Source organism: Aulostomus chinensis, chromosome 13 (genome assembly GCF_037954235.1).
Source record: "Aulostomus chinensis isolate RoL2024-O1b breed Wild chromosome 13, RoL_Achi_v1.0, whole genome shotgun sequence".
Taxonomy (NCBI): Eukaryota; Metazoa; Chordata; class Actinopteri; order Syngnathiformes; family Aulostomidae; genus Aulostomus; species Aulostomus chinensis.
In genome coordinates, this window is record NC_141332.1 from 15,527,488 (window position 1) to 15,545,909 (window position 18,422).

Sequence of the window (18,422 nt, forward strand, 5' to 3'; positions counted from 1 at the left end):
AGACTTCATTGCGTCAGAACGCTGGACAGCGACAGCCACACTTGTACCTGCTGAGTGTCTTCTGTCATCAGAGGCCTGGTTGAACCTTATTTCGATGCGCGAATGACTTTTTTACTCTCATACTGAAATAATTCATTCCTTTGAATACTTATGTGTACTGGTGAGTACTTACGTGAGAACAGCATTTACTGATAAAGTATCGTTGCTTTGGACTCGACTGATATCCAACCGTGATCTGTTCAAAAACAGTCATATATTGATAATATTGATAAAATTAGACATGTGGGTCCGATTCAGACCTCCTGGAAGTGTCTCCTCGGAGCAGAGGCCCTCGAATGGTGTGTTGTGTTCCTGCAGTTTTACCAGATGAACTCTGAGGGCCGCTGTTGACCAGAGTGTCTCAGGCTGACGGTGCAGGGTTGGAGCAGCACCTCCCATGTTGCATCGACGTGATAAAGAAAGAGGATGATAAAGAACCGTCATTCGATCCTTGGACAATCTTTATACAACGGTCGTCTGAGGCTCTGTCTTCTTGTGTGGATTATACAAACGCGAAACTGACGTTTGATGCTGGAATTATTCTCCGTTTGGGGACGTAAAAACACGAATCTTGGGGAAAAACCCGGATTGAACAATGGCGAGGCAAGTGCTGCTCTTTCTCTGTCTTCTCTCCTTGCACTCGGTGATCGGGCAGGTCAGCTACTCCATCCCGGAGGAAATGCCCCGAGGATCCTTGGTGGGAAACATAGCCCATGATTTAGGTTTGCAAAGCAAACGTTTAGTTTCTGGTAAGGCTCGAATCTTCACCCGAGATAGCGACGAATACATCGAGCTGAACAGAGACAGAGGAGTCCTCCTGGTGAAAGAGAAAATCGACAGGGAAGCTCTTTGCAGACAGACAACGCCGTGCGCTCTACATTTCCAGATCATTTTAGAAAATCCGATGGAGTTTTACAGTGTTACTGTCCAGATCACAGATACGAACGACAACGCACCAACCTTTCAAAAAGGTGAGATGCAATTTAAAATCAGCGAGTCTGCGATCACCGGAGCTAAATTCGTCTTAGAAAGAGCTGTCGATCTCGATGTTGGAATAAACGGCGTCAAGGATTACGAGTTAAAACCATCTGATCATTTTTCCCTGAAGCTGCACAGCAACGCTGATGGAAACAAAAACGTTGAGATGGTTCTGCAGAAGCCTTTAGACCGAGAGCAGCAGGAGCAGATGTCTCTGGTGTTAACAGCAGTAGATGGAGGAGAACCTCAGATGTCAGGAACGATGATGATTCTGATCACAGTGTTAGACGCCAACGATAACGCTCCCGTTTTCACACAGCACACATACAAAGCTGCAGTTACTGAGAATTCACCTAAAGGCACTGTTGTGGCTGCTGTCACTGCCTCAGATGCTGATCGAGACTCAAACAGCAAAATCTCTTATTCAATCACTAATGCTTTAGATGGCGTTAAGAAAATATTTGACGTAAACGAGCAAAACGGCGTGATTACTTTAACTGGAAATATAGATTTTGAGGAGTCTCGAAACTATCAAATAAATATACTTGCTAGTGACGATGGAGGACTCACAGATTCATGTAAATTAATTGTTGATGTTCAGGATGTGAATGACAACAAGCCTGAAATTAACATCATGTCGAAGACAAACGTGATATCAGAGGATGCTGAGCTGAACACAGTCGTTACTATGATAAACATCGAGGACAAAGATTCAGGAGAAAACGGAAAGGTGAATTGTTTTATAAACGAAAATATTCCGTTTACTTTAAAAACGTCAACAAATACTTTTTATACTTTAGTGACAGACGTTGATCTAGACCGGGAGCGAGCCTCCGAGTACAACATCAGCGTGAGCTGCTCTGATGAGGGAGTGCCCTCCCTCTCCAGCAGCGTCACTCTCACCTTACACATCTCAGACATCAACGACAACGCGCCTGTCTTTGAGAGGAGCTCCTATGAGGCCTCCATTGTAGAGAACAACACACCAGGTCTCTCTATATTCACGGTGAAAGCCAGAGACGCTGACTGGAACCAGAACGCTCGTGTTTCTTACATCCTGGAGGACTCCTCTGTTAACGGAGTGCCGGTCTCCTCGTACGTGTCCGTCAGTGCTGATAGTGGAGTCATCCACGCAGTGCGCTCTTTTGACTACGAGCAAATCAAAGATTTCCACTTCCGGGTCAAAGCGCAGGACGGAGGCTCGCCTCCTCTCAGCAGCAACGTGACGGTGAAAGTCCTGATCCAGGACCAGAACGATAACCCCCCTCAGGTCCTGTACCCGGTCCAGACCGGAGGCTCTCTGGTGGCTGAGATGGTGCCTCGGTCAGCAGATGTGGGCTACCTGGTGACTAAAGTGGTGGCTGTTGATGTGGACTCTGGCCAGAACGCCTGGCTGTCCTATAAACTGCAGAAAGCCACAGACAGGGCGCTGTTTGAAGTGGGCTCACAGAACGGAGAGATCCGAACCATCCGCCAAGTGACTGATAAAGACGCTGTGAAACAAAGACTGAGTGTCATAGTGGAGGACAACGGGCAGCCCTCTCGTTCAGCTACAGTGGTTGTTAACGTGGCGGTGGCGGACAGCTTCCCTGAAGTGCTGTCAGAGTTCACGGACTTGAGCCAGGACAAGGAGTACAATGACAACCTGACTTTTTACTTGGTGCTGGCTTTGGCTGTGGTCTCCTTCCTTTTCATCACCTGTTTAGTGGTTATCATCTCGGTCAAGATCTACAGGTGGAGGCAGTCTCGCATCCTGTATCACTCCAGCCTCCCCGTCATTCCATATTATCCTCCACGGTACTCAGACACTTTGGGGACAGGGACCCTCCAACACGTGTACAATTACGAGGTGTGCAGGACCACCGACTCCAGGAAGAGTGACTGTAAGTTGGGCAGAGCCGGTAGTCAGAACGTGCTGATAATGGAGCCCGGTTCTACAGGGACGATGCAGCGGATGCAGACTGAAAAGAGCATCCTGGACGAGCCTGACTCTCCTCTGGAGGTTAGTTTCCAGTAAATAACACAGTAATTCGGCTCCATTCTCGTTCCTCCACATGTTTTCATTTTAAGTGGTTGTCCCTGTATTTCTTCAGGATAGGGCACTCTCCCTTAAAGTCATTTTTTTAGATCAAACTTGAAAGCTTTTGGTGATGATGAAGGTGTCTGGCCTAATCTTTTAAAGAAATATGTCCGACTGGTGTCACTTTTTAATGTCATCAAGTGATTTATGTTTAGTTAAAGAAACCATATATTGAGTTGTCTCAGTTTTTAATTCATGAAAAATTTCAAAAACGAAATGATGGCTCAACATTCAGTTTCTTCTTAACTGTATTTTTTCAGCACCGTGACGCCCACCCCCAAACACACACTCCCATACCATCGCACTCCTCTGCTCTCTTTCGTTTTCAGTTGTTTCCTAATAATGACTACTAAACAAACAGTATCAGGTCTTTCACCGAAATTCTGACCATGTAGCTCCGTATTTATGTCTATTTTTTCTCAAATAATCAAATTCTATGTGGTTGACTTGTAAATTTATAAATTTTGATGATTTAGAAACATGTAGAATGAGATAGGGCATCTTTTATCAAAGAATGCATTCTCTTATCAGAACTTTAAAACAGTACGTGGAAGTGACGTCCAACAGATTGTGTGTGTATGTGTATGTGTGTGAATGTGTGTGTGATTCATTGAGTCAATAGATTATTCATCTATACCGAGTTGGATTTGGTGTGTCTGCTTTTTCCTCCGTCATTCTATAGCTAACCTTCCTGCCTCGTCTTTAAAATCTTAGAAACCCATTTTGTAAAACCCATATTTAACGTTTTACCCATGTACATTGGAGTGTTACATCCAGGGAACTGGGCTGCCTGAACATAGAGAGCACGCACTCACAAACACTTTCCATCTCGACTATATTTCTGTAGTTCAGCCCGATGGACTCTTAGGGCCGCTGTTGGCTAGTCGGTGTTTATGAAGTTTAATCTTCAGAACCTCCCCCATCATTTCAGAAAGAGAACGAGACACAAGGAACATAGCAGAAGACGCCAGACGGAGCTCCGTGTCTATTTCGACGCTGGCTGATCTTTAACATTTCCTGCTCTCGATTTAAACGGGGATTTTATACAACCGCGGACTGAAAAAGGATTTCCTCAGAGACAAAAAAAGAAGACATTTTTCTTGGATTATTGGGCGGTTCATATTCCAGAAACATGTCGGACAGAACAATAAGATGGCGAGTGCTGCTGTTGATGTCGCTTCTCTATCTCAGTTCGGTGCTTGGGCAGGTCAGTTACTCCATTCCAGAGGAGATGCCTAAAGGCTCTCTCGTGGGTGATATTGCACAAGATTTAGGTTTGGATGTGAAAAGGCTCAAATCAGGAAAAGCTCGGCTGTATACGGCAGACAGCGCCGAGTACATCGAGCTGAATAAAGACAGAGGGCTCCTCCTCATCGGGGGGAGAATCGACAGAGAGGCGATCTGTGCTCATGTGTCACCCTGCGCGTTGCATTTCCAGGTCATCTTAGAGGATCCTATCGAATTTTACAGCGTTACCATCGAGGTTACAGACATTAATGACAATGCACCGACATTCAAAAGGGGTGAAATGAAATTCAGAATAAGTGAGTCGGCTGTTACTGGAACAGTATTTGTGCTCGATCAAGCTGTAGATCTGGATGTAGGTGTGAATGGTCTTCAAAGTTATACGCTAAAACCTACTGATAATTTTGTTTTGAGGTTGCAAAATCAAGCCGACGGTAGTAAAATGGTAGAAATGGTTTTACAGAAGTCTTTAGATCGAGAGGAACGGGATCATTGCTCGCTTGTGTTAACTGCGGTGGATGGTGGTGAACCGCAGCTCTCAGGGACTGTTCAGATCAATGTTATTGTGCTAGATAGTAATGATAATGCTCCTGTTTTTACTCAAAAGATTTATAAATCCACCTTAAGCGAGAATTCACCCAAAGGAACGGCAGTGATTTCAGTTAGTGCGTCTGATTTAGACGAGGGATCAAATGGCAAGATCTCCTACGCTATACTGGACTCTGTTGATGACGCATCTGAAGTTTTTGAAATAAATAGAGAAACTGGTGAAATTAGGCTCGTAGGAAAAACTGATTTTGAAAAGAAGCGACAATATCAAGTACACGTCCAAGCCACTGATGATGGCGGACTAACGGATTCCAGTAAAGTTATAGTGGAAATAATTGATAAAAATGACAACATCCCAGCCATAAATGTGATGTCAAAGTCCAGTCTGGTAACAGAGGACGTTCGGACTGAAACTGTTGTGATAATTGTAAATGTTCAAGATCCAGACTCCGGGGAAAATGGAAAGATTCACTGTTCTATTAATAACAACATTCCATTTTCAATTTTCTCAACTTCAAGTAATTTCTTCAGTATAGTAACAGAAGGAGATTTAGACCGGGAGCGAGCCTCCGAGTACAACATCAGCGTGAGCTGCTCTGATGAGGGAGTGCCCTCCCTCTCCAGCAGCGTCACTCTCACCTTACACATCTCAGACGTCAACGACAACGCGCCTGTCTTTGAGAGGAGCTCCTACGAGGCCTCCATTGTAGAGAACAACACACCAGGTCTCTCTATATTCACGGTGAAAGCCAGAGACGCTGACTGGAACCAGAACGCTCGTGTTTCTTACATCCTGGAGGACTCCTCTGTTAACGGAGTGCCGGTCTCCTCGTACGTGTCCGTCAGTGCTGATAGTGGAGTCATCCACGCAGTGCGCTCTTTTGACTACGAGCAAATCAAAGATTTCCACTTCCGGGTCAAAGCGCAAGACGGAGGCTCGCCTCCTCTCAGCAGCAACGTGACCGTGAAAGTCCTGATCCAGGACCAGAACGATAACCCCCCTCAGGTCCTGTACCCGGTCCAAACCGGAGGCTCTCTGGTGGCTGAGATGGTGCCCCGTTCAGCAGATGTGGGCTACCTGGTGACTAAAGTGGTGGCTGTTGATGTGGACTCTGGCCAGAACGCCTGGCTGTCCTATAAACTGCAGAAAGCCACAGACAGGGCGCTGTTTGAAGTGGGCTCACAGAACGGAGAGATCCGAACCATCCGCCAAGTGACTGATAAAGACGCTGTGAAACAAAGACTGAGTGTCATAGTGGAGGACAACGGGCAGCCCTCTCGTTCAGCTACAGTGGTTGTTAACGTGGCGGTGGCGGACAGCTTCCCTGAAGTGCTGTCAGAGTTCACGGACTTGAGCCAGGACAAGGAGTACAATGACAACCTGACTTTTTACTTGGTGCTGGCTTTGGCTGTGGTCTCCTTCCTCTTCATCACCTGTGTAGTGGTTATCATCTCCGTCAAGATCTACAGGTGGAGGCAGTCTCGCATCCTGTATCACTCCAGCCTCCCCGTCATTCCATATTATCCTCCACGGTACTCAGACACTTTGGGGACAGGGACCCTCCAACACGTGTACAATTACGAGGTGTGCAGGACCACCGACTCCAGGAAGAGTGACTGTAAGTTGGGCAGAGCCGGTAGTCAGAACGTGCTGATAATGGAGCCCGGTTCTACAGGGACGATGCAGCGGATGCAGAAGGAAAAGAGCATCCTGGACGAGCCTGACTCTCCTCTGGAGGTTAGTTTTCCAAAATATGACATCTCAACTCATTTTTTTGTTTAAAGCCAAATTTTCGAGTGAATTAACTATTTTCCATGAGGCTCGTTCTCCTTGTGCAGTTTGCTTTGTGATCTATTTAGCTGGGACTTCTCGTGACCGTCTTTCAATTATTCAGCACCAAGGACAGTGCTATTATTACTGCTATATAGTGAACGCACAGGAGGACTGGAGCAGTGACGTTTGATCTGTCCTCTGAATGAGAACAATGACAAGATTTTTTTTTTAAATCAGCCTTGCCTTGAGTATTCGGGGTAGTTACAGTTTTTAACACAATTTTAAAGGTGTTTAACTTTTTTCCTTGAAGATTTTCTTGTCTGATAGGTTTGTACTTTTCTGATTTTGTTCAGTAACACTATACAAATGACCACATTTGCCTCACATGTTTTTCACCATTTTCATTTTTTTTCGTTGTCCTTCTCCTGTGATTCAAGTATGTATATGCATATATATATATATATATATATATATATGTAGATAGATAGATAGATAGATATGCATATATATATGCATATATATATGCATATATATATATGCATATATATATGCATATATATATGCATATATATAGATATATAGATATGCATATATATAGATATATATATAGATATACATATGGTGACGTCGGCAAACCTTTTTCTGGCATTCATCATATCTTCATTGTATCATTGTGGTATCACGTATACGTCATGGTGCTTCATACATCCATAATCAGACGAATGGCGATGGTCTGTTGTTCCTTGAAGCCTCAAACTACAATGGTGACAATCTTGTAATTCGCATCAACGAGCAGTCTTTCGGGGAGTCTGGAATGTTGTAGAAGGATTTCAGGTTCTCTCTCATCTGCAGGGAGTTGTTGATGGCTGCTCCATGACTGCAGCTGCAGTGTTGTAACGTGGACTCTTAGGGCCGCTGTTGACCAGAGTGTTGAGGGCTGGCAGCGGGGCTGCACCAGCACCTCCCATGTAACGACGACATTACACAGAGAGAACACAACGGCACTCGAACGGATTTTCGGGATGTGAAGGATATTTGAGTTGAACGAGACTTCGACCTGGATTTATTGTGAATGAGTTGTTTGTATTGCTGTTTTTCGGGATTTGGTTCTGAGGAGGATCTGTTTGAAGGGATAAAGAGACTGAGGATCCTCGTTGTGACAAACGGACAGAACAATGACTCGGCGAGTCCTGTTGTTCGCGTCTCTCCTTTCCCTCCGCTCGGTGTTGGCGCAGGTCAGCTACTCGATTCCAGAGGAAATGGCTAAAGGATCTTTAGTGGGCAACGTAGCACAAGATTTAGGATTAGAAATCAAGCGTTTGGTATCAGGAAAAGCGAAGATCTACACACGGAACAGCGACCAATACATCGAGCTGAGCCGAGAGAAAGGAGTCCTCCTGGTCAAGGAGAGGATCGACAGAGAGGCGCTGTGTGCTGAGACGACGCTTTGTGCGCTACATTTCCAGATTATTCTGGAGAATCCTATCGAATTTTACAGTGTTACTGTCCAGATTACAGACGTAAATGATCATGCACCAACATTTGAAAAAGGAGAAATGAAATTCAAAATCAGCGAGTCTGCAATCACCGGAGCTAAATTCGTCTTAGAAAGAGCTGTCGATCTCGATGTTGGAACAAACGACCTTCAAAAATACGAGTTAAAACCATCTGATCATTTTTCCCTGAAGCTGCACAGCAACGCTGATGGAAACAAAAACGTTGAGATGGTTCTGCAGAAGCCTTTAGACCGAGAGCAGCAGGAGCAAATGTCTCTGGTGTTAACAGCAGTAGATGGAGGAGAACCTCAGATGTCAGGAACGATGATGATTCTGATCGCAGTGTTAGACGTCAACGATAACGCTCCAGTTTTCACACAGCACACATACAAAGCTGCAGTTACTGAGAATTCACCTAAAGGCACTGTTGTGGCTGCTGTCACTGCCTCGGATGCTGATCGAGACTCAAACAGCAAAATCTCTTATTCAATCACAAATACATTAGACAATGTGAGGAAGTATTTTGTTGTAAACAATGAAAATGGTGAAATTTCATTAATTGGAGACATTGATTTTGAAAAGTCGAGACATTTTCAGATAAATCTTCTTGCTAGTGATGAGGGAGGACTCACAGATTCATGTAAATTAATTGTTGATGTTCAGGATGTGAATGACAACAAGCCTGAAATTAACATCATGTCGAAGACAAACGTGATATCAGAGGATGCTGAGCTGAACACAGTCGTTACTGCGATTAATGTGGAGGATCAAGATTCAGGAGAAAACGGAAAGGTGAATTGTTTTATCAGTGACAGCATTCCATTCGTATTAAAATCATCCACAAATAATTTCTACAGTTTAGTGACAGATGGTGATTTAGACCGGGAGCGAGCCTCCGAGTACAACATCAGCGTGAGCTGCTCTGATGAGGGAGTGCCCTCCCTCTCCAGCAGCGTCACTCTCACCTTACACATCTCAGACGTCAACGACAACGCGCCTGTCTTTGAGAGGAGCTCCTATGAGGCCTCCATTGTAGAGAACAACACACCAGGTCTCTCTATATTCACGGTGAAAGCCAGAGACGCTGACTGGAACCAGAACGCTCGTGTTTCTTACATCCTGGAGGACTCCTCTGTTAACGGAGTGCCGGTCTCCTCGTACGTGTCCGTCAGTGCTGATAGTGGAGTCATCCACGCAGTGCGCTCTTTTGACTACGAGCAAATCAAAGATTTCCACTTCCGGGTCAAAGCGCAAGACGGAGGCTCGCCTCCTCTCAGCAGCAACGTGACCGTGAAAGTCCTGATCCAGGACCAGAACGATAACCCCCCTCAGGTCCTGTACCCGGTCCAAACCGGAGGCTCTCTGGTGGCTGAGATGGTGCCCCGTTCAGCAGATGTGGGCTACCTGGTGACTAAAGTGGTGGCTGTTGATGTGGACTCTGGCCAGAACGCCTGGCTGTCCTATAAACTGCAGAAAGCCACAGACAGGGCGCTGTTTGAAGTGGGCTCACAGAACGGAGAGATCCGAACCATCCGCCAAGTGACTGATAAAGACGCTGTGAAACAAAGACTGAGTGTCATAGTGGAGGACAACGGGCAGCCCTCTCGTTCAGCTACAGTGGTTGTTAACGTGGCGGTGGCGGACAGCTTCCCTGAAGTGCTGTCAGAGTTCACGGACTTGAGCCAGGACAAGGAGTACAATGACAACCTGACTTTTTACTTGGTGCTGGCTTTGGCTGTGGTCTCCTTCCTCTTCATCACCTGTTTAGTGGTTATCATCTCCGTCAAGATCTACAGGTGGAGGCAGTCTCGCATCCTGTATCACTCCAGCCTCCCCGTCATTCCATATTATCCTCCACGGTACTCAGACACTTTGGGGACAGGGACCCTCCAACACGTGTACAATTACGAGGTGTGCAGGACCACCGACTCCAGGAAGAGTGACTGTAAGTTGGGCAGAGCCGGTAGTCAGAACGTGCTGATAATGGAGCCCGGTTCTACAGGGACGATGCAGCGGATGCAGACTGAAAAGAGCATCCTGGACGAGCCTGACTCTCCTCTGGAGGTGAGTCTTCCAGCTTCAAAGTATTCATGAAGTTGATTTTTCAAGTCACTGATTTGAGCTGATTTTCGGAACAATGGAGAGCGCCTCATAAAATCCTAAAAAAGCAGATTTCATCTCTGGTGAGAAATGCATACGAAACATTTTTACACGCCGTTTCTTGTCATGAATGAATTCTTACATTCAAACTACCAGCATTTTTGTTAGCAGTGAATTAGCAGTCATATATTTGACCTCATCTGGTGTTGTTCACCCCCCCCCCCCCCCAATCAGTTGTCATTTTAATAGTTACTACCTTACTACCTTTGGAGCAGGGAAAATAAGGCTCTGCACAGCATCCGCTACTAACAGCTCGATAGCAAATTTCAACTTGCAATATCAGACTTTGTCTTGTCCCCGGACGGTGCTTTTTCGTGGTTTGTACTCTTAGGGAGGCTGTTGACCACCATGTTGTGGCTCTGCAGCAGATGGGGGTTAGAGAGATTAGTTTTGCCAAGTACCTCCTCACTTCATCCCCTTGTAGTAAGTTGTATAATTTCCAGAACAGTGGATTGTTAAAAGTTGCTGTAGGTTATTTTGAGTTTTTTTTCCATCCATCCTTTTCTTCAGCGTAGAGGTCCTGGTTGCGACGGTTAACTGGTGTGTTTTATTTTTGAATTCAGCACCACGGACAGCGGTTTAAACTTTGACGTCACTTCAGGGACTTGTGTTTATTTGCGCAGTGATACAATTTTAACTTCAGCCACTCGTCTTCCTCTTTTTTCTTCTACTAACACGAGCCTATTTCTACTAATTATTACTGCTAGTTGTCGTTGCCACATTACTGGTAACAATATTCGTTTTTTTTTTAATAAGGAGGACGTGTTTTGAAATATTTGAGGGTTGTCCAAGTCCCTGTTATCAAGAAAGCTCCAAGGGTTTGTTGTGTCATCAGCTGAGCAGCATCATGTAAAAATGAGCAAGATTCATAGTTTTACTCCCTCATTTTCAATCATCATACATTTTGTCTTCTTTCTCGTCTCCTGAATTCTCTCTCTCAGAATATTATTTTTAAGACCCTTATATATTCTTTGTTTTCGTCACTGATATTCAGTTGACATGTCATGGTTTCCCCCTTGAATTCAGATGGAGGATGATAATAACCAGGACAGTGACCATGGTGAATGTCATCATGTCATCATGTTATACTGAGGGAAAGCGAAGAAGGCAGATCTCATATCTTAACCTCCATACAGCAATGGTTTGTGTCCGATTTGGAATTTAGTTTCCATTCTGTAGTTTTCCCGTGTGGACTCTTAGGGCCGCTGTTGACCAGAGTGTTGAGGGCTGGCAGCGGGGCTGCACCAGCACCTCCCATGTAACGACGACATTACACAGAGAGAACACGACGGCACTCGAACGGATTTTCGGGATGTGAAGGATATTTGAGCTGAACGAGACTTCGACCTGGATTTATTGTGAATGAGTTGTTTGTATTGTTTTTTTTTCGGGATTTGGTTCTGAGGAGGATCTGTTTGAAGGGATAAAGAGACTGAGGATCCTCGCTGTGACAAACGGACAGAACAATGACTCGGCGAGTCCTGTTGTTCGCGTCCCTCCTTTCCCTCCGCTCGGTGTTGGCGCAGGTCAGCTACTCGATCCCAGAGGAAATGGCTAAAGGATCTTTAGTGGGCAACGTAGCACAAGATTTAGGATTAGAAATCAAGCGTTTGGTATCAGGAAAAGCGAAGATCTACACACGGAACAGCGACCAATACATCGAGCTGAGCCGAGAGAAAGGAGTCCTCCTGGTCAAGGAGAGGATCGACAGAGAGGCGCTGTGTGCTGAGACGACGCTTTGTGCGCTACATTTCCAGATTATTCTGGAGAATCCGATGGAGTTTTACAGTGTTACTGTCCAGATTACAGACGTAAATGATCATGCACCAACATTTGAAAAAGGAGAAATGAAATTCAAAATCAGCGAGTCTGCAATCACCGGAGCTAAATTCGTCTTAGAAAGAGCCGTGGATCGCGATGTTGGAATAAACGACCTTCAAAAATACGAGTTAAAACCATCTGATCATTTTTCCCTGAAGCTGCACAGCAACGCTGATGGAAACAAAAACGTTGAGATGGTTCTGCAGAAGCCTTTAGACCGAGAGCAGCAGGAGCAGATGTCTCTGGTGTTAACAGCAGTAGATGGAGGAGAACCTCAGATGTCAGGAACGATGATGATTCTGATCACAGTGTTAGACGTCAACGATAACGCTCCCGTTTTCACACAGCACACATACAAAGCTGCAGTTACTGAGAATTCACCTAAAGGCACTGTTGTGGCTGCTGTCACTGCCTCGGATGCTGATCGAGACTCCAACAGCAAAATCTCTTATTCAATCACAAATACATTAGACAATGTGAGGAAGTATTTTGTTGTAAACAATGAAAATGGTGAAATTTCATTAATTGGAGACATTGATTTTGAAAAGTCGAGACATTTTGAAATAAATCTACTTGCTAGTGACGAGGGAGGACTCACAGATTCATGTAAATTAATTGTTGATGTTCAGGATGTGAATGACAACAAGCCTGAAATTAACATCATGTCGAAGACAAACGTGATATCAGAGGATGCTGAGCTGAACACAGTCGTTACTATGATAAACATCGAGGACAAAGATTCAGGAGAAAACGGAAAGGTGAATTGTTTTATAAACGAAAATATTCCGTTTACATTAAAAACTTCAACAAGTAATTTTTATACGTTAGTGACGGACGGTGATTTAGACCGGGAGCGAGCCTCCGAGTACAACATCAGCGTGAGCTGCTCTGATGAGGGAGTGCCCTCCCTCTCCAGCAGCGTCACTCTCACCTTACACATCTCAGACGTCAACGACAACGCGCCTGTCTTTGAGAGGAGCTCCTATGAGGCCTCCATTGTAGAGAACAACACACCAGGTCTCTCTATATTCACGGTGAAAGCCAGAGACGCTGACTGGAACCAGAACGCTCGTGTTTCTTACATCCTGGAGGACTCCTCTGTTAACGGAGTGCCGGTCTCCTCGTACGTGTCCGTCAGTGCTGATAGTGGAGTCATCCACGCAGTGCGCTCTTTTGACTACGAGCAAATCAAAGATTTCCACTTCCGGGTCAAAGCGCAGGACGGAGGCTCGCCTCCTCTCAGCAGCAACGTGACGGTGAAAGTCTTGATCCAGGACCAGAACGATAACCCCCCTCAGGTCCTGTACCCGGTCCAGACCGGAGGCTCTCTGGTAGCTGAGATGGTGCCTCGGTCAGCAGATGTGGGCTACCTGGTGACTAAAGTGGTGGCTGTTGATGTGGACTCTGGCCAGAACGCCTGGCTGTCCTATAAACTGCAGAAAGCCACAGACAGGGCGCTGTTTGAAGTGGGCTCACAGAACGGAGAGATCCGAACCATCCGCCAAGTGACTGATAAAGACGCTGTGAAACAAAGACTGAGTGTCATAGTGGAGGACAACGGGCAGCCCTCTCGTTCAGCTACAGTGGTTGTTAACGTGGCGGTGGCGGACAGCTTCCCTGAAGTGCTGTCAGAGTTCACGGACTTGAGCCAGGACAAGGAGTACAATGACAACCTGACTTTTTACTTGGTGCTGGCTTTGGCTGTGGTCTCCTTCCTCTTCATCACCTGTTTAGTGGTTATCATCTCCGTCAAGATCTACAGGTGGAGGCAGTCTCGCATCCTGTATCACTCCAGCCTCCCCGTCATTCCATATTATCCTCCACGGTACTCAGACACTTTGGGGACAGGGACCCTCCAACACGTGTACAATTACGAGGTGTGCAGGACCACCGACTCCAGGAAGAGTGACTGTAAGTTGGGCAGAGCCGGTAGTCAGAACGTGCTGATAATGGAGCCCGGTTCTACAGGGACGATGCAGCGGATGCAGACTGAAAAGAGCATCCTGGACGAGCCTGACTCTCCTCTGGAGGTGAGTCTTCCAGCTTCAAAGTATTCATGGAGTTGATTTTTCGAGTCACTGGTTTGAGCTGATTTTCGGAACAATGGAGAGCGCTTCATAAAATCCTGAAAAAGCAGATTTCATCTGTGGTGAGAAATGCATACGAAGCATTTTTACACGCCGTTTCTTGTCATGAATGAATTCTTACATTCAAACTACCAGCATTCTTGTTAGCAGTGAATTAGCAGTCATATGTTTGACCTCATCTGGTGTTGTTCACCCCCCCCCCCCCCCAATCAGTTGTCATTTTAATAGTTACTACCTTTGGAGCAGGGAAAATAAGGCTCTGCACAGCATCCGCTACTAACAGCTCGATAGCAAATTTCAACTTGCAATATCAGACTTTGTCTTGTCCCCGGACGGTGCTTTTTCGTGGTTTGTACTCTTAGGGAGACTGTTGACCACCATGTTGTGGCTCTGCAGCAGATGGGGGTTAGAGAGGTTAGTTTTGCCAAGTACCTCCTCCCTTCATCCCCTTGTAGTAAGTTGTATAATTTCCAGAACAGTGGATTGTTAAAAGTTGCTGTAGGTTATTTTGAGTTTTTTTTCCATCCATCCTTTTCTTCAGCGTAGAGGTCCTGGTTGCGACGGTTAACTGGTGTGTTTTATTTTTGAATTCAGCACCACGGACAGCGGTTTAAACTTTGACGTCACTTCAGGGACTTGTGTTTATTTGCGCAGTGATACAATTTTAACTTCATCCACTCTTCTTCCTCTTTTTCTTCTACTAACACGAGCCTATTTCTACTAATTATTACTGCTAGTTGTCGTTGCCACATTACTGGTAACAATATTCGTTTTTTTTTAATAAGGAGGACGTGTTTTGAAATATTTGAGGGTTGTCCAAGTCCCTGTTATCAAGAAAGCTCCAAGGGTTTGTTGTGTCATCAGCTGAGCAGCATCATGTAAAAATGAGCAAGATTCATAGTTTTACTCCCTCATTTTCAATCATCATACATTTTGTCTTCTTTCTCGTCTCCTGAATTCTCTCTCTCAGAATATTATTTTTAAGACCCTTATATATTCTTTGTTTTCGTCACTGATATTCAGTTGACATGTCATGGTTTCCCCCTTGAATTCAGATGGAGGATGATAATAACCAGGACAGTGACCATGGTGAATGTCATCATGTCATCATGTTATACTGAGGGAAAGCGAAGAAGGCAGATCTCATATCTTAACCTCCATACAGCAATGGTTTGTGTCCGATTTGGAATTTAGTTTCCATTCTGTAGTTTTCCCGTGTGGACTCTTAGGGCCGCTGTTGACCAGAGTGTTGAGGGCTGGCAGCGGGGCTGCACCAGCACCTCCCATGTAACGACGACATTACACAGAGAGAACACGACGGCACTCGAACGGATTTTCGGGATGTGAAGGATATTTGAGCTGAACGAGACTTCGACCTGGATTTATTGTGAATGAGTTGTTTGTATTGCTGTTTTTCGGGATTTGGTTCTGAGGAAGATCTGTTTGAAGGGATAAAGAGACTGAGGATCCTCGCTGTGACAAACGGACAGAACAATGACTCGGCGAGTCCTGTTGTTCGCGTCCCTCCTTTCCCTCCGCTCGGTGTTGGCGCAGGTCAGCTACTCGATTCCAGAGGAAATGGCTAAAGGATCTTTAGTGGGCCACGTAGCACAAGATTTAGGATTAGAAATCAAGCGTTTGGTATCAGGAAAAGCGAAGATCTACACACGGAACAGCGACCAATACATCGAGCTGAGCCGAGAGAAAGGAGTCCTCCTGGTCAAGGAGAGGATCGACAGAGAGGCGCTGTGTGCTGAGACGACGCTTTGTGCGCTACATTTCCAGATTATTCTGGAGAATCCGATGGAGTTTTACAGTGTTACTGTCCAGATTACAGACGTAAATGATCATGCACCAACATTTGAAAAAGGAGAAATGAAATTCAAAATCAGCGAGTCTGCAATCTCCGGAGCTAAATTTATGCTGGAAAGAGCTGTCGATCTCGATGTTGGAATAAACGACCTTCAAAAATACGAGTTAAAACCATCTGATCATTTTTCCCTGAAGCTGCACAGCAACGCTGATGGAAACAAAAACGTTGAGATGGTTCTGCAGAAGCCTTTAGACCGAGAGCAGCAGGAGCAGATGTCTCTGGTGTTAACAGCAGTAGATGGAGGAGAACCTCAGATGTCAGGAACGATGATGATTCTGATCACAGTGTTAGACGCCAACGATAACGCTCCCGTTTTCACACAGCACACATACAAAGCTGCAGTTACTGAGAATTCACCTAAAGGCACTGTTGTGGCTGCTGTCACTGCCTCGGATGCTGATCGAGACTCGAACAGCAAAATCTCTTATTCAATAGCAAATACATTAGACAATGTGAGGAAGTATTTTGTTGTAAACAATGAAAATGGTGAAATTTCATTAATTGGAGACATTGATTTTGAAAAGTCGAGACATTTTGAAATAAATCTACTTGCTAGTGACGAGGGAGGACTCACAGATTCATGTAAATTAATTGTTGATGTTCAGGATGTGAATGACAACAAGCCTGAAATTAACATCATGTCGAAGACAAACGTGATATCAGAGGATGCTGAGCTGAACACAGTCGTTACTATGATAAACATCGAGGACAAAGATTCAGGAGAAAACGGAAAGGTGAATTGTTTTATAAACGAAAATATTCCGTTTACATTAAAAACGTCAACAAGTAATTTTTATACTTTAGTGACAGACGGTGATTTAGACCGGGAGCGAGCCTCCGAGTACAACATCAGCGTGAGCTGCTCTGATGAGGGAGTGCCCTCCCTCTCCAGCAGCGTCACTCTCACCTTACACATCTCAGACGTCAACGACAACGCGCCTGTCTTTGAGAGGAGCTCCTATGAGGCCTCCATTGTAGAGAACAACACACCAGGTCTCTCTATATTCACGGTGAAAGCCAGAGACGCTGACTGGAACCAGAACGCTCGTGTTTCTTACATCCTGGAGGACTCCTCTGTTAACGGAGTGCCGGTCTCCTCGTACGTGTCCGTCAGTGCTGATAGTGGAGTCATCCACGCAGTGCGCTCCTTTGACTACGAGCAAATCAAAGATTTCCACTTCCGGGTCAAAGCGCAGGACGGAGGCTCGCCTCCTCTCAGCAGCAACGTGACCGTGAAAGTCATGATCCAGGACCAGAACGATAACCCCCCTCAGGTCCTTTACCCGGTCCAGACCGGAGGCTCTCTGGTAGCTGAGATGGTGCCTCGGTCAGCAGATGTGGGCTACCTGGTGACTAAAGTGGTGGCTGTTGATGTGGACTCTGGCCAGAACGCCTGGCTGTCCTATAAACTGCAGAAAGCCACAGACAGGGCGCTGTTTGAAGTGGGCTCACAGAACGGAGAGATCCGAACCATCCGCCAAGTGACTGATAAAGACGCTGTGAAACAAAGACTGAGTGTCATAGTGGAGGACAACGGGCAGCCCTCTCGTTCAGCTACAGTGGTTGTTAACGTGGCGGTGGCGGACAGCTTCCCTGAAGTGCTGTCAGAGTTCACGGACTTGAGCCAGGACAAGGAGTACAATGACAACCTGACTTTTTACTTGGTGCTGGCTTTGGCTGTGGTCTCCTTCCTCTTCATCACCTGTTTAGTGGTTATCATCTCCGTCAAGATCTACAGGTGGAGGCAGTCTCGCATCCTGTATCACTCCAGCCTCCCCGTCATTCCATATTATCCTCCACGGTACTCAGACACTTTGGGGACAGGGACCCTCCAACACGTGTACAATTACGAGGTGTGCAGGACCACCGACTCCAGGAAGAGTGACTGTAAGTTGGGCAGAGCCGGTAGTCAGAACGTGCTGATAATGGAGCCCGGTTCTACAGGGACGATGCAGCGGATGCAGACTGAAAAGAGCATCCTGGACGAGCCCGACTCTCCTCTGGAGGTTAGAATTTCCCCTTTTACTGATACATAAGCTGTTTTAGTCACGTGGGTGCCTGCTGACAGAAACAAAATCAGCACCATGGACAGAGGCGGCAGCAGTACTGTCCCCCTCTCTTCCTCTCTTTCTCCCCCGGCGCGATTTTTGGCATAATTGTAATGTTTTTTAATTTCTTTATTTTTCAGACTCGCTGCTTCCCTTCTCAATGAGTTATTAATCGATGTTCCTCATCTTTTTCTTCAGTGTCGATGATCACTTCTTTCTTTTCATACTTAGTTTTGAATGGTTTCCTTGCACCGTGACTAGACTGATATTAA

General features: G+C 45.7%; 5 protein-coding genes across 20 annotated transcripts in view; all 5 read left to right on the plus strand.

Moving 5' to 3' along the window:
• Positions 1-18,422, plus strand: part of LOC147251089 (protocadherin gamma-C5-like) — a 279,342-nt gene that overhangs the window by 171,075 nt on the left and 89,845 nt on the right. Inside the window, exon 1 of one of the 16 annotated variants that reach the window (XM_086221568.1) lies at positions 15,029-18,108. The exons of 14 other annotated variants lie outside the window; for them this stretch is intronic. In XM_086221568.1, the coding sequence (XP_086077694.1) occupies positions 15,724-18,108 (2,385 nt within the window). In that variant the 5' untranslated portion in view covers positions 15,029-15,723. Of the gene's footprint in view, positions 1-15,028; positions 18,109-18,422 lie in introns of those variants that run through there. One more of the 16 variants, XM_086221576.1, reaches the window with a different exon arrangement.
• LOC147251120 (protocadherin beta-16-like) lies at positions 18-3,097 on the plus strand. Its single transcript, XM_086222637.1, has one exon. The coding sequence runs from the start codon at positions 635-637 to the stop codon at positions 3,032-3,034; it is 2,400 nt and encodes a 799-aa protein (XP_086078763.1). The 5' UTR covers positions 18-634; the 3' UTR covers positions 3,035-3,097.
• LOC147251121 (protocadherin gamma-A11-like) lies at positions 3,835-6,914 on the plus strand. The gene has a single exon (XM_086222638.1). The coding sequence runs from the start codon at positions 4,230-4,232 to the stop codon at positions 6,672-6,674; it is 2,445 nt and encodes an 814-aa protein (XP_086078764.1). The 5' UTR covers positions 3,835-4,229; the 3' UTR covers positions 6,675-6,914.
• On the plus strand, positions 7,606-10,466 carry LOC147251122 (protocadherin beta-16-like). The gene has a single exon (XM_086222640.1). It carries the CDS (start codon positions 7,841-7,843, stop codon positions 10,253-10,255), a length of 2,415 nt encoding a protein of 804 aa, XP_086078766.1. The 5' UTR covers positions 7,606-7,840; the 3' UTR covers positions 10,256-10,466.
• LOC147251123 (protocadherin beta-16-like) lies at positions 11,309-14,333 on the plus strand. The gene has a single exon (XM_086222639.1). It carries the CDS (start codon positions 11,788-11,790, stop codon positions 14,206-14,208), a length of 2,421 nt encoding a protein of 806 aa, XP_086078765.1. The 5' UTR covers positions 11,309-11,787; the 3' UTR covers positions 14,209-14,333.

Excerpts from the sequence above, each read along its gene's own strand:
- LOC147251120 (XM_086222637.1), top strand. The coding sequence starts at position 635 with ATGGCGAGGCAAGTGCTGCTCTTTCTCTGTCTTCTCTCCTTGCACTCG.
- LOC147251121 (XM_086222638.1), top strand. The coding sequence starts at position 4,230 with ATGTCGGACAGAACAATAAGATGGCGAGTGCTGCTGTTGATGTCGCTT.
- LOC147251123 (XM_086222639.1), top strand. The coding sequence starts at position 11,788 with ATGACTCGGCGAGTCCTGTTGTTCGCGTCCCTCCTTTCCCTCCGCTCG.
- LOC147251122 (XM_086222640.1), top strand. The coding sequence starts at position 7,841 with ATGACTCGGCGAGTCCTGTTGTTCGCGTCTCTCCTTTCCCTCCGCTCG.